Source organism: Anastrepha ludens, chromosome X, assembly GCF_028408465.1.
Source record: "Anastrepha ludens isolate Willacy chromosome X, idAnaLude1.1, whole genome shotgun sequence".
Lineage (NCBI taxonomy): Eukaryota > Metazoa > Arthropoda > Insecta > Diptera > Tephritidae > Anastrepha > Anastrepha ludens.
Genome location: NC_071503.1, coordinates 93,865,879 through 93,881,743, shown reverse-complemented (window position 1 = coordinate 93,881,743; position 15,865 = coordinate 93,865,879). Strand labels below are relative to the sequence as shown.

Here is a 15,865-nt window from a genome sequence, read left to right as displayed (position 1 = left end):
TCAGAACAGAGTGTTAAAATATTTATTCTCATATATTTATTGTACATGAAACTGTTAAATAATAAAATAATCGAAAATTCAGATTACAAAGGAAAACGAAAGCTGCTTCACCAAACTCTTTCTCGATTGCTACTCCTACTTCTATCCTTCAGCCTTGACACTTGTCGTTGATACCAGGCTTGCCATTTGTCGTTGACAGCTCGGCCTTTCCTGATTGATCGTATCTCCGGACGATTCTCTGCGGTCGTTGTTATCGATATGATTTCGGTTGATATCAGGACCTGACTTCTCATCATCGAAATCATCGTCTACTAAACCTTGAATACACCACGGTTTCATGTTTTCATTTGTAAATACACCTGCGTAAGGTTTTCGCCGAGTTGTAGTATCTGGCAGATCTTCTACTACGTAGCGGTCATTGGGTAAAACTTTAGTTACCATATACGGTCCTTTGAACGACGGATCGAGCTTGTGTGAGGTACCAGTAGGTTGGGGTACATAATCAACCACTACCAAGTCTCCTTCGTTGTATTGTCTGGGTGTCTGATGTTTTGAATCAAACCGCTGCTTCCATTTGGCCCTTTCGGCATCGATTCGTTCGGCCACTGCTTTCATTCGGAAGTCTTCGTGCTGATATGTTTCCTCATCGCGTTCGTCTTGTACTGCTTGAATTAACCGATTGGTGGTAACATCCCGAAGTTTGTAGGTAAAATCTATACTATTTGGACTCTGCTTTGTCGTCGTATTATTTTGGGAGTTTAAGCACCATTGAAGTTGGGGTAGTGCTTCGTCCCAATCTTTGTCGGATTTCGTACTGCATTTAAGTGATGCCAAAATGGTCTTATTAATACGCTCTGCTTGACCGTTGGCACGAGGCGTGCGCACTGCTACTTTCGTATGACGTATGTCGTATCGTTCGACGAAGTTCTGAAACTCTTTGGAAGTAAAAGCTGTGCCTCTGTCCGAAACCATTTGCGTTGGACATCCGTATATCGTCATATAATCACGTAGTGCCGCTAACACCGGAGTTGTCTTCGTGTTCCGCAATGCTCGTATAACTACATATTTAGTGAAAGCACAGACAATGACAAGAATATAGCAATTACCGTGTTTGCTTCGTACGAATGGCTCCAAATGATCTATGTGCACACAACGAAATGGTATTGGTACCACCTTGCTTACATGTAGCTGCGCTTCTTTCTTCCCTCCTGTTACTTTATTGATGCAGCATTCTGGACACGATGCAATATAAGATTTTACGTATTGTCGCATACGAGCGAACCAAAAGTCTTTAGATAACCGTTCACTAGTCTTGTCCAACCCGAAGTGACCTGCTTCATCGTGGCACGTTCTTGTCAAACGCCACTTCACGCCTTTTGGGACTACTAGTAGCTTATTCCCGTTGACCTTGCGATATAACCGTTGACCTTGCAAAGTGTAATCATCTTTCAGTTGACGTTCATTAAATGTTTTTTTCCCGTTGAGAACCTCGATGATCTCTTTAAGTGTCTCATCTTGTATCTGCATTGCCGATACCCAATCGTTGTCGATATTAACTACTCGATAGACTGACTCTGCGACCGTTATCGGTTCCGTTGGTGGGAATGTCGGACTTCTACTTAAGCCATCAGCTAATGTATTCTTTGCACCCGCACGATGGATACATTTAAAATCAAACTCCTGTAGTTTGAGCCACCACCTTGCCACTCGCGGTAACAATGGTGTCGTTGCTTTTGTTACTGCTATAGCATTGCAGTCAGTGATTACGTTAAATTTTTGTCCGATTAAATACAACCTATATCGTTGCAATGTTTCAACTATTGCCAGAACCTCTAACTCATGGCTGACATAGTAGCGTTCTGCTTCATTACATTGCCTACTAAAATAAAACACAGGCTTCCAATCTGTGTCGTTGTCGTTTTGTAATAGCACCCCGGACAATCCTATGGAACTTGCATCCGTGTGCACCTCATGGGTTTTCGTTGCGTCGTACTGGCTTTGTAATTATCATCGCTTTTAGCTTTTCAAAGGCATCGTTCTGTTCTTTGTTCCACACAAACTCTACGTTTTTTTCAGCAACATCGTTAACGGACGAGCCAGTATACAATATTCTTTAACAAGTTTTCTGAAATAACCCGTTACTCCTAAAAATTGTCGTACCTCTTTGGTCGAAGTCGGTTTTGGATATTAGTCGATAACCTTCGTTTTATTTTTACCTGGACGTATTCCGTCGCTATTTATATCGTGACCCAAAAACTGAACCTGCTGAGCCATAAACGTACACTTGGATGGCCTAAGTGTTAAACCTGTAGCTTTGATAGCTTCCAGAAGTTTTCGTGGCTATGATAACCTCATCAACATAGCTTATCACCTTATCACGATATTTCAATGACTTAATTAAGTTAACAACTATTTCCTGGAAAACCATAGGAGCATTTACCAGACCGAAAGGCATAACATTATGCTCAAATAAACCCTCGTGAGTTAAAAATGCTGTATATTTTTTTGAATCTTCGTTCATCGGTACTTGGTAATAACCGGAGGTCATGTCCAATGTGGAAAAATATTTGTTCCCTGAAAGGCGCGAGAGTTGTTCTTCCACTATTGGCATTACGTAATTCTTCTTAACTGTGACCTCGTTAAGCGCGCGGTAATCAATGCACATTCGATTTTCGCCATTAGATTTTTTTACCAAAAGTACTGAAGCTGCGTGAGGTGAACTACTTGGACTTATAATTTCGTTGTCCAACAGCTCCGCCAAAATTCTCGACAACTCAGGGCGTTGTGAAAAAGGGACTTGATATTTCTTACCAAGTATAGGACCTGATTTGGTTACCTCTATCGTCATTTGTGCGCTTTTGCATCTGCCAATTCGGCTTATATCTTCGGCAAAACAATTTTGCTTATCAACTAAAAGGTTACGTACCTTGTTCTTATCTTCTTCCGATAAATCGCTGGATATATTAAAATTATTTATTTTTATTTCGTCTAAATGTAGTACGCCTTTGTCTACAACCATGTGATACCCATTGTTTTGTAAAACGTCGCGACCCAATAAAATGTCGTAGGGCAGCAGGCTATCCGCGATAATGTACAACGTTATCTCTCGCTGAACGTTATCAACATTTGCAACAACATTGACTTGTCTCGTCACTTGCACTTTAGACCCGCCGAATCCTGTGAAACATTTATTTGCTCCCAGTATCTTCATGCCATCTGCTGCTGATTCGCGAATTAAAGAGCATACGCTTCCGGTATCAATAAAAGCTTCGTACTCCTTTCCATTTAACTCAACCACTTTCATGACTGGTGGTGCTTCATCACTTCCATTGTGGTTCCCAATCTCTACAACTGTTGGTTTCTTGTTGCAGTTCTTGGCTTCGTGCCCTATCTTAGTACATACAGTACAACGTACCTTCTTTTGCGGTTGCGGACATTTGATTGCAATATGACCGTACTCATTACAATTAAAGCACTTTACTTGCGTTTGCTTCGCATTAGATTTCGTTTCAGATTTCAATATTTGCTGGGTTGGAGTAGTAGATGTCGTTGATATACTACTGGTAATCGTTAAGTTCTTGAGTGCAATTAACAATTGGCTACATGTACCAAAACTCATTGCTGCCAGTGCCTTTGTTAATGAACCATCGTTTAGACCACTAATTATATGTGTATTGATGGAAACATCATCCACCAAACCTTGTCGACCTATGGTTAGCATAGAATAATAATATTCCACATAGTCTTCGCCGTTTTTTCGTTTGCGTCTCATAAGCATTTTATGTGCCTCAGCTGCATTATGTGTTGATGGAAAATCGATTTTGAATGCGTTAACAAATTGTGACCAGGACTGAAACACCGGTTGTGCATCCAGCCAACGTTTGGCCATGCCTTTCATTTGGTGCTGAACTGCGATCAACATCATTTCTTCTTTCCAACCGTGACATTTCTGCAATTGCTCAGCTCGGATTAAAAACTGCGTTGGTGATGTTGAGCTTTTGAGTGGATCGAATTCAGGCATTACACCGATCATGTCTTGAATCGTCACTCTTGGATACGACACTCTACGTAAATCATCAGCTGACTCCCAGGTTGACTCGTTTGAAACTGGATCAACATCGTCATTAACGTTGGATGTTTGTTGATTTGCGTTATTGTTTAGCACCTGTGGCGAACTACCATTCATTGTGCCAATTGCTGACGTCAACCCTGCCATTGCTTCTCTCAAGCTGTTGAGTTGCATTCTTAAATCATTTGTTGATTCCACACCCTCATCTTCGAGCTCCGATGGATCTATTTCATCCACGCCTAAGGCTTCTTGAAGCCTTGATATCTTGGTTGTCTTCAAACCTGTCGTTGGCAAACCATTAGCCCGTAGCAGTGTATTCAACTGAATCACCTTTAGCGTATTTAGTTTGATCATTGTGTCTGTAAAATAAAATATTTCATTCGTAGAAAGCAGTATTCTCTAATAATTTTATTTCACCCTCTTTGTATTTTGTTAGCTTTATTCGTTCACTAAAATCGCATTCGTACTCTCTGATCTTATTTGTTTGCCTTCAGCTGTATTTGCTTTTGATATATTTTCGTTGCTATTCGTTTTATTGTCTTTTTGTTTTCAAATTCGTACGTTGGTTCTTTCAACAGCGACGATGAGTTGAAGTTGATTCGCTTCGTACCTTCGCAGTCGAAATTGAATAAGCAGCGAAGTCAGCGCCTCTGTTTGTACGCGACGTCAACTGCTCTGTCGTTAAGTATTGATCGTTGTGACTGAACTTCAGCGTATAAGTTCCACAAATTGTTAATATTATATTTTGCGTATTTGCAATTCGTTGCAAATATTCGTATATATACCAATGTATATTTCCTCTTCGGACGTTGACAATACGTTGTGGCCTCGTACCGCAGTGCTAATACTTGACTGCGTCGTTGAGACTTTCCGTTGAAAAGCTGATGCCGTTTAGCAAAACTTGCAATTTGCGCTGCTTTCCACGTTGAAAGTTCTCGAAGTACTTCTATGTCTGTACAATGTTGCACGACGTCGGCGTTTTTGCTTTTTAGGCGTTTGGATAAACTTTTCCACTTCTGACTTGTTAAAATATTTATTCTCATATATTTATTGTACATGAAACTGTTAAATAATAAAATAATCGAAAATTCAGATTACAAAGGAAAACGAAAGCTGCTTCACCAAACTCTTTCTCGATTGCTACTCCTACTTCTATCCTTCAGCCTTGCCACTTGTCGTTGATACCAGGCTTGCCATTTGTCGTTGACAAGAGCTTTGACCACTTACCGAACTGCAACTTCCTCCCCACTACGGAAATGTGCCTAGGGACATTGACGATCTAACTGTAAGTCTACCGCCAGTCATCCTAAACAAGTTACTAAAAATTCTTCAGTAAATTTCAAAGGTTTTTTTCGGCAATGAGCCTAGAACCATTGACGGGCTCACTTTAAGTGTACTAAAGGCCCCTTCTGCATAAATTATGAAAGTACTTCAGTTAAATGTTAGGCGCTTTTACGCCTAAGAGTTAACAGTTAGATGTATATATATAAAATTTTAATATAAATACATTCCACCTTGAATAATGAGCAGAGGTTTCGCGTTACTAAGTTATTCTGCTGAACTCCAAATATCCTGATTTGAAGTCGAGAGACGTACTTTTTCGCTTCCAGGCTCATAATAAGAGAGAACTTGGTTATCAAAACGGACAAGGACTCCATGAATATTTTCAGAGCAAAGTTTGGGCATTATTAGAGCTTCCAGCTGATCCTTCCTTTGGAGGATTCTAAAGAAGTGAACCAGACGATTCACTTGCAACACTCTAAAACTGCTAATTTTCATACAACTAGGTGGCGTAACAGACATACTCGTATAGCAGTCCTAGATGTTGCAAAGCATCTATCATCTGTGTGGATCGCGAGGACTCATTCTGTTTTACGTTAGCTCTGTGAGACCGATAACTTCTTTTGTAGTGTCTGCTCACTTTGCAGAATCTAAATTTAGAAAGCAAAATTTTGTGGCTGTGGAGTAAAGATTCAAGAGAAGAATGGCTGGAAATATTTGGTATTGCCTCCGCATATTTTCCATGCTTTATTCCCAGAAAGGGAAAGTTAGGAAACCAACATCGGTAGAACTTTCGCTGTTGTTGGAGCTACCCTTAGATCTGTTCTGGGCTTTAGATCCACAGGGAGGGGACCTCACGGTAGTACCCAAAACATAACCACCACGGCTTCTCGAGATCGTCAGAGCAAAATAACTCCCCCTCGTTTTCAAGGATTAAAATGTGGATATTTTACCACGCCCAACGCAAATGCGGGACTTAAATATTGTGAAGCTAAGCAGTTTGGACGCTCGCCCAAACATTAGTCAATAAGAAACCCAATAAAATATAATTTTTCTTCTTCGGATATCTGCAAGTCTTTTGTCTTTTCCCGCACATAGAACGCGATCAAAATATTTTTTTTTTCAAATAATTCAGTGCTAATTTTGATGACCTTTAATTTAAGTTATATACAAATATACAATACATAAATTTGCACACAGTTATTAAGAAAGAATGCTACATATTCATAACTGAAAATTTATTTAGCAAGTAAAGGGTCGATGACCCTAATCTACTTTAGCTGAACTGGTCGTGAGCGATCAATTTATTGCATCTTGAACACCGAGCGATGCCATAAACTATCTTAACCCTTAACTGGTATCGTAAATTTGACTAACGAAACTAGTATCGTGGGGGCCGCGCGGCCCCCTATTAAAATTAGATTCTAGGATACAAATGTCTACAATTTTTTTCAAGAATTATTTTGATAGGACAAATAACAAGCTTGTTTTATGAAATTAATAAGTTTTTATTCATATACTTCTTTTAACTTATTTACTACAAGAGATCACAAAATTTGGACAATTTTTTGGAATTTTTTTCTTACCACTATAAAAATAAAAAAAAACTATTATTTCGAAAGTTTTTAGCTAACATATGTATGTTTTCTTATATCTTATAAAATCAACTTTGAAAAAATTAACTAAAACATAAGTATTTCAACGTATTAGAAAAAAATCAACACAAAATTATAAACCGAAGTGTTTAGGAACATTATAAGTGGACTAATTTCAGTCTTGACAACTATCACACAGTACTTTTGTGCTACTGTGCAATTTGCAAATGAAATACTTGCAATTATTGCATTTTGTAACAAATTTCCCGTCTTTTTTTCTATCACATAAGTAACAGCGCCCTCTTTTTAGATCATTTCGGCTCGAGGTGGCAACTTCAGGCGTGGAACTAGTCACAGATGTTGCAGTTATATTATAAGATGCTACTAAACGATCAATCTTTTCTCGCAGTTCTCGTGGGTACATTGAATACTCAGCTTTCCGAATTATTAATTCCATTCCAGCTGATTTTATGTAGTTCTTCCTTTTCATTTTTTTTCAGTATTTGAACTTTTCCATAACACATAGCCGTTTGCACAAGCAATATTTAGCATTCCAGCAAACACTACACTTGGCCAACGTCGTGTTCTGCGAGCTACAGAGTAATTAGCGCACTTTTGGTCTAAAGCATCAACTCCACCTTTTGTGGAATTGTAAAACTCTATTATTTCAGGTTTCCCAGATCTTTCATTGACAGTTTCGGTATGACCACCTTTTGCCTTGACTATAGCCTTCAAACGGTAAAAAAATGAGTTGCATCCTGCACAAATGTGATCTTGAGGTATTTTGGCCCTTTCTCGTAGAATCGCTTTTTTCAGCGCATCCATACTGGCATATTTTTTAGTCCTCACCTTGCTCTCCAAAATGGACCAGATGGAATAGTCCATCGGATTTGCGTCTGGCGAATTCGAAAGCCATTGTGTGGACGAAATGAAGTGTGGAACATGATTTTTAAACCATTCTTGGTTCACACGAGCTTTATGAGACGGTGCCGAGTCCTGTTGGAACGTCCGTGGTCTACGACGGAAATGTTTGCGTGTCCAGGGCTCTAAAGCAGCTTCTAAATAATTTTTCCGATAATAAGTCGCATTCACTTTGAAACCAGGCTCGATAAAAACGATTGGAGAGCGTCCATCAGCGGTCACTGCGGCCCAAACCATTACTTGCGATGGGAAATGGCTTTTGGCCACTCAGAGGCTCAAATTCTCGTATGAGCGTTCGGTTAAGCAAACACGATCGCTTTGAGTGTTTATGAACTGCCCAATTGGGACATTTTTTTCATCAGAAAACACAATGTTAGGAAATTCACCCCGCTCGTGCAAGCGCAACAACTCCTTTGCTCTTTCGCACCGAACTTTTTTTGCTGGAGTGAAAGATCGTGTGCTTTTTGGAACTTGTAAGCTTTGACCTTGAGCTCATTTTTCAATATGCGTCGAATGCTGTCTTGCGATATTTTCAGTTCGTTGGCCATTTTTCTTCCACTTCGACGTGGATTTCGTTCAAGTCGAGCCTTCACTTTCCGAACCATTTCTGGCGTTCTTGCGGTATTTTTTGGTCCACTTCCATAGCGTTTGCAATGCTACCAGTATCATTGTAATGTTTTATAGTGCGATACACAAACATTTTATTCACTTTGAGGTGGCTGAGCTCACGAACAATGCCTGGTTGTGATTTTCCAGCCATATATAACGCAATCACACTATTACGTTTGAATTCCATCACAGAAAAAAAAATTCAGCAAAACTGAGACGCAAATGCATTTGATGGCTTATAAACAATATATTGAACCGTCATTAGAACAATTTTGACGTTGATGTCATGAGCTGTTTTACAGATACAAGCAGTGTGAAGTTGGTAACACTTCATATCGTTCAGCCTGTATATATACAGTATGTCAACAATGACTTTCGACTATAAATTCAATTTTGAAAATAAATTCAATTTTTCAACTTTACTAGGAAAAAATATCACTCTTTATTTATCTTTGAAGTGTCTTTTGTACTGATTTATATTTATTCACAGTATTTAAAGGGAATTAATAAAAAAAAACTTGAAAACTTGAAACAATTGAATTTCCTTCAGAACACTTACAAAAGAGCTTAACGAGGGGTGCGGTATTGTTGCCTCTCATGAAGCAGTGCGTCATGCCATACTGCACCACAAATATTCATCGATATCAGCACAAAAGAAACCATTGCTGTCTGCACAAAATGTAGAAAAAACGCCTGTATTTTGTTTTGAACCACTTTTCGGAACAAGAAGATTATTGGGACGACGTTATATTTTGCGATGAGACAATGATAATGCTGTACTACAACGATGGACCGACTAGAGTATGAGGCAAGCCCTTGACAGCTTTACAAAATCGAAATAACGCTCACTCGGCCAATTTTGGAAAAAATTCTGTTATGGTTTGAGGATGCATTTCAAGTAAAGGAAGAGGAGACTGGTGTTTATTGACGGCACAATAGACACAAACAATATTTAAAAAAAAAGTCCCTACATAAACGTGATTGAAAATGTGTGGGCCTTTTTGAAGAAGACATGCAAATAATGCAACAGCATTAAAAACTGCAGTAATTGAAGAATGACAGGATATACCGAACGTATACGACATAAATTAATTGGCCCATTCTATGAAAAGCGCCGCGTTCGTGAGGAAACCAATGGTATGAGCATTAGGGTGGCCGTTATTATTAAAATTATAATTTTATATTGTATATACAAATGTAAAAACAGCTAAAAAACTACCAAATATTAAATTTCAAGCCAATCTGAGTTGATTTATAGGTTCCGACTTGAGCCTTAACTTAAGAAAATCGTAGAATTTCAAAAAGTACGATCACATAATGTAAAAAAGTTATTTAAATTTTGTTTTTTTTTTCATTTCCACCATCGATTAGATTTAAGTGTTTTTACACACTACTGAGATCAGAATCGCTTGAAAATAATTTTTTGATCACAGTATTGTGAAGGTTAAATTAAAAAAAAATTAAGCAAAGAAGGGCTAAATTTTAATTCTCTAAAAATCAGTACCTTACATTAAAAAAATATGTAAGTGTAAACAATTCAGTAAGTGCTCAAATAACTTCTTGCAATGATTCAGTTTTCTGATATTGTTTGGCTATAACTAGGTTTTCAATTTGTATTTTTTTTTGCAAAGTGCACGTGCGCACTCACAAAAGAATCTTATTGTTGCGATTGTTCTTAAAAAAATAAAGTTCAAAACGAATGGTTTTTTTTTGTGTTGTACTTTCTTTCTATTGCTGTACGCTGGTTACATTGATATCACTAAGCTGGATAGCTGGATGCTTATGAAATTCAATCATTGGTCGGCTACTTGATCATTTTATTTTATTTTAAGTTAATTTCTTAATGAATGTTCGGTTTCGATTATACTGTTGGGATTTTTGTGGTTGTAGTTTTCGGGTATCGTCTGTAAACATACCATTTGTAAACATTGAGTTCCGTGTTTTCACGTTTGCGGAACCGTTCATTGCTTTTTTCCACTGTTCTTGCGTCTCGAAACCTCTACTCGACCATTTCTATTGACTGATTGAATTTAGTGCGCGTATGTGACCGTCAATCTATGTGTTTATAAAGCGCAATTCGCGTTCTAATGTTTCTTGTGTTCTACTTAAAACAGAAAATATAATTATTAAATGGCGTCATAAAACAAAATTCATTATGGGCGGTGATTTTAATGCTAAACATATCCATTGGGGATCTAGGCTAACAACCACTAAAGGAAGGGAGCTCTTCAAAGCGCTTCAACAAACAAACTGTAACACTGCATCTTCATGGATGCCAACGTATTGGCCATCTGATCCACAAAAAAATCGGGACCTTATCGATTTCTTCATCACCAGAAAAGTCTCCAGTGCTTATCTTAATATTGAAAATGGGCTAGACATGAATTCAGATCACTCGCCAATCTATCTAACTCTCAGCGAAACGGTAGTGTTACGTGATCCAGTACTTAAATTAACTAGTCAATTTACCGACTGGGATTATTTCCGCAAAATGTTAGAAGAATCTGAAGACAATACGTTTCCAATGGAATCAACAACAAAGATAGATGCCGAAGTTTTAAAACTGACGAGAGAAATACAACACTCTGCTTGGTCGAGCACACCTCCTTTAATGAAAATTTCCGCTGGCCACAAATACACAAAAGACATAACAAGATCACCTGTTGATAAAGCAGCTTTGAACAAAGCAGCGAAAGATCTCAGCCGTAACATTAAAGAATACAAAAATCAATCATTTACAAACTACGCACAGCAATTAAATAATAAAAGAGACACAAACTACTCACTATGGAAATGCACCAAAAAGCTTAAACAGCCAGCTAACCATAATCTACCAATCAAAGTAGGCAACAATGGATGGGCGAAAACCAACATAGAAAAAGCAAACATATTTTCAGATTATCTAGCAAAAATCTTTACACCCAATAGCGACACATCACCAATACTAAATAATGATGGCATAGCCAATGATAATTATGGCGAAATAGTACCCATAACTGAAGATGAGATGTGCGCCGAGATACAAAAGTTGAAGTCGAAGAAATCTCCAGGGTTTGATTTAATAAATGCATTTACATCATCATTATTAAGCTAACAAACATAATGAATGCTTGCTTTAAGCTGCAATACTTTCCAATCTATTGGAAAATAGCTGATGTCATCATGATTCTAAAACCAGGAAAGCCTCCAAATGATGTAGCATCATATCGACCAATTTCACTGTTGCCCATCTTGTCAAAACTGTTGGAAAAATTTTTGATAAAGCGCCTGAGCAATATCATAGAAAATAAACAAATAATACCAACACACCAATTTGGATTTCGCGCGCGCCACTCAACTATTGACCAAATTCACAGATTAACTCGCATCATCGAGAACACATTTGAAGAAAAAAATGTCTGTTCGGCTGTATTTCTCGATGTCTCTAAAGCTTTCGATAAAGTATGTCATGCTGGCCTGCTGTGGAAAATAAAGAATGTACTGCCAACAAAATGTTTTAATATCTTAAAAACCTACCTGTCTGAGCGCTATTTTCGCGTCAGGTACGAAGATGAGTTCTCTGAACTGAAAGAGATAAAAGCTGGTGTGCCGCAAAGAAGTGTGCTTGGACCTCTTTTCTATCTACTTTTCACTCACGACCTGCCAAACAGCAGAAATTGCTTTATAGCAACATTTGCTGATGATACTGCAATATTAACCGTCGGAAAGACAGAAATAGAGTCTACTACACAACTGCAGCTTGCTATCAATAAAATATACAATTGGACAGATAAATGGCACATTAAACTGAACGAAACATAGTCTGTACACATCAACTTTACAAACAAAAAGACCAACTACCTGCCAATATACATAAACAGCATTAAAGTACCATACTCTAATACAGCAAAGTATCTAGGTATGACGCTCGACACGAAACTTAGGTGGAGTGCGCACGTGAAAAAGAAAAGAGAAGAACTGGACCTAAAATTCCAAAATATGCATTGGCTAATGGGTAAGCAATCGACGTTATTCGCACCCAACAAGATACTGCTTTACAAACAAATTCTCAAACCTATCTGGACCTATGGGATTCAGCTATGGGGTTGCACCAGCTATAGTAACACAGCGCATATACAAAGATTTCAGACTAAGGCCCTCAAGCATGCAGTTTGTGCTCCATGGTATATTAGGACGCAAGATCTAGAACGTGACCTCAATATTGATTCGGTTACGGCAACCATAAAGAAATTTGCAAAGTCGCACGCAGAGCGACTAAGCAAGCATGTGAACAATGAAGTCTTGATTCTTAACGCTAATACAAAATGGAAACGAAGGCTCAAACGTAAAAAACCTTTAGAGTTAAACTAATTAATAAATAAAAACAGTTAAAAGTATGAATTGTATTTTGCTGAGGATTAATTCAAATTATTTGTTGCAACAAAACTCCACAAAAATTGCTCGTTAGTATATATATGTAATGGTATACTAGTTGCAATGAAAATACTAATAAAAAAAAATAAAAAAAAATAAAAATGGTGAAGTGAGGTTCTACTTCGGAAATTTATTTATTGGGATCCGACAATCCACAAATACTTGGCTCCAAACTACCATCAAAAAAAACAAACATTGTCCGTTTTTTTCAATCATCGGACTGTAAAATAACTATTCGTGCAAGTGCAAAGTTAGCTATAAAAGAAGTGTGCATATTTTGGGAATAGGCACACTTTCCAGTTCGAAAAGAACAACAATGGATAGAAAAAGTGGAAAAGCTTTATCAAGAACGGCAAAATCTTCAAAAGAATAAAAATAAAAATTTGGAGGTTTTACAACCTCGAAATTATAACTGTCAACAGTGACGTGGGGGCCGATACGCGAGTTCGCCGACTGTTTGTGTGAAGACAGGAGGTACTTCATTTTGTCCTCGTTCACCACCAGACCCATCCGCTTTGCCTGTTTATCCAGTTTGGAAAAGACAGAACTAACAGCGCGGTTGATATTGACATCATCGGCCTACGCCAACAATTGTTTTCCTTATAAAATATTGTGCCTGAGCGATTAAGTTCAACGGCTCGTACGATGCTCTCCAATATCAGGTTAAAGAAGTCACGCGACAGCGAGTCACTCCGTCTGAAACCTCGTTTGGTATCAAATGGCTCGGAGAGGTCCTTCCCAAATCTGACGGCGCTGCTGGTGTTGAGCAACGTCATCTTGCAAAACCGTATTAGTTTTGCGGGAACAATTCAGACATCGCGGCATACAAGAAACGCCTTTTCGTACTGCCGAATGTGTCGATTCTCCTTTCATGGGGTTTTTCCAAGATTTGGCGTATAGTGAATATTTGGTCGATGGTAGACTTTGCAGGTCTAAAGCCACACTAATAAGGTCCAATCAGTTGGTTGATGGTGGGCTTCAGCCTTTCACACCATACACTCACTAGAACCTTATAGGCGATATTTAGAAGACTAATCCCGCGGTAGTTGGCACAGTTTGCAGGGTCACCCTTCTTATGGGTTGGGCAGAGCACACTTAAATTCCAATCGGCAGGCATGCTTTCATCCGGCCGTATTTTGCATAGAAGCTGATGCATGCACCTTAAGAGCTCCTCGCCGCCATGTTTGAATAGCTCAGCCGGCAGTCAGCGGCGCCCGCGGCTTTGTTGTTCTTTAGCCGCGTCATGGTCCGGTAGCGGAACGTCAATTCTGTCGACGATTGGGGTATCGGGATCTTCACATTCTCTGTGATATGCGCAGCTATCACTGTTTAACAGGTTCGAGAAGTGTTCCCTCCATAATTTAATATTACTCTGAACGTCAGTCACCAGTTCGCCGTGTTTGTTCTTACAGGAAAACACCCCGGTCTTTAAACCTTCTGTAAGCCGTCGAACTTTCTGTTAGAATTTTCGGGTGTTGTTCCTGTTGGCCAGCATCTTAAGCTCCTCGCACTCATGTATTTCGGCCCCTCGTTTCTTCTTTCGGATAATACGTCTCTCCTCCTTTTTTAGCTCGCGGTAACGATCCAAACATGGAAACCCGTACTTGAATTTTTTTGCGAGTTAATTGTCCATTGAAGATCTTAAATTTTTACATCCCAGTCTTTGAGGTTTTCCGTAGTCGTTCGAAGAAAATTGAGAATGATTTGGTTGGCGCGCTTAACTTAGCCGTTAGCGCTCGGAGTACGTACAGCAGTTTTTGTGTGATGTATTCCGTTTTCGTCACAGTAATTCTCGAACACTTTAGACGTAAACGCGGTCCTCTATCGCTTATGATTTGATTTGGTAAGCCAAAATAGCTCGATATTTCGTTGAGAGTGTTGATTACGGGTATCGCGCACGGCTTTCACAATTAAAAATTTTGAAAACGCATCCGATACCACGAGAACGTACGAGTTGCCACGTTTACTGCGAATGAATGGGCCCATATGATCGATATGGATAACGCGGAACGGGATGGGATCGAATTGGCTGAAATGTATACTACCTTCAACTTTACCACGCGGAAATGTAACTTTTAACATAGCGTCGTAAATTAGCGAACCAGTAAAACGCTTTGATTCTCTCGATTGTCTTTTCAGGCGCGGGATGTCCCGCGTCATCGTGACACGATTTAACAACCCGCCAGCGCACTGCTTTCGGAACGACAAACACTAGCGCGCTTGATAGTTTTTTATGAAGTCTCTGATTTTTTAGTTGATACTCGGTACTCAATTGTTTTTCACGTTCGGATTTTAATGCACCATTAAGAATTTGTATTATTTCACGGAGCGCGGTGTCTTGCAGTTGCATTGTTAAAAGCCAGTCGCGCTGATCTGCGGTCACTGTAAGTACGAAACCGGCTGGTTCTATTTCTTTTGGTTTTTCTACCGGCATACGACTGAGCGCGTCAACGTGGGATAACGAGCTTCCCTGGCGGTGGATACACTCAAAATCAAATTCGAGTAGCCTGAGCCACCAACGTGCAATATTCGGTTTAAGTTCTTTATTTTCTTTAATTTTTGCGAGCGCGGAGCAATCGGTTACGAGGCGGAACGGTTTCCCGACTAACCGCGGAAGCGGTCCAGCGTTTCGACAGCGGCGAGCGCTTCTAGCGCGTAGCTGTGGTAGCGGCTTTCTGCGTCAGTGCAATGTCGGCTATAATAAAACACTGGTTGCCACTTTTTGCCATCAGATGATTGCAGCATAACTCCTGCCAGCCCAACACTAGACGCATCGGTATGCACCTCATGCTGAGCGGACGAATCGTAGAGCGCAAGAAGTGGTTCATTGCACAGTTTTTGTATTAACTCAGTAAACGATCGTTGCTGCGCTTCGCCCCACACAAACTTTTGTTGTTCTTCTTTACGTAGCAGCTGCGTTATTGGTTTGACTATGACTGAATAGTAAGGGACGAATTTTCGGAAAAATCCAGTAAGA

At 39.2% G+C, this 15,865-nt stretch overlaps 1 protein-coding gene across 1 annotated transcript; it reads right to left on the bottom strand.

The window, feature by feature from the left end:
- Window positions 1-2,293: 2,293 nt before the first annotated feature.
- On the bottom strand, window positions 2,294-4,423 carry LOC128870371 (uncharacterized). The gene has a single exon (XM_054112985.1). It carries the CDS (start codon window positions 4,421-4,423, stop codon window positions 2,294-2,296), a length of 2,130 nt encoding a protein of 709 aa, XP_053968960.1.
- Between the last annotated feature and the right edge of the window lie 11,442 nt (window positions 4,424-15,865).

What these genes read in the sequence shown, in the direction of transcription:
- LOC128870371 (XM_054112985.1), bottom strand. Translation starts at nt 4,423, where the DNA reads ATGATCAAACTAAATACGCTAAAGGTGATTCAGTTGAATACACTGCTA.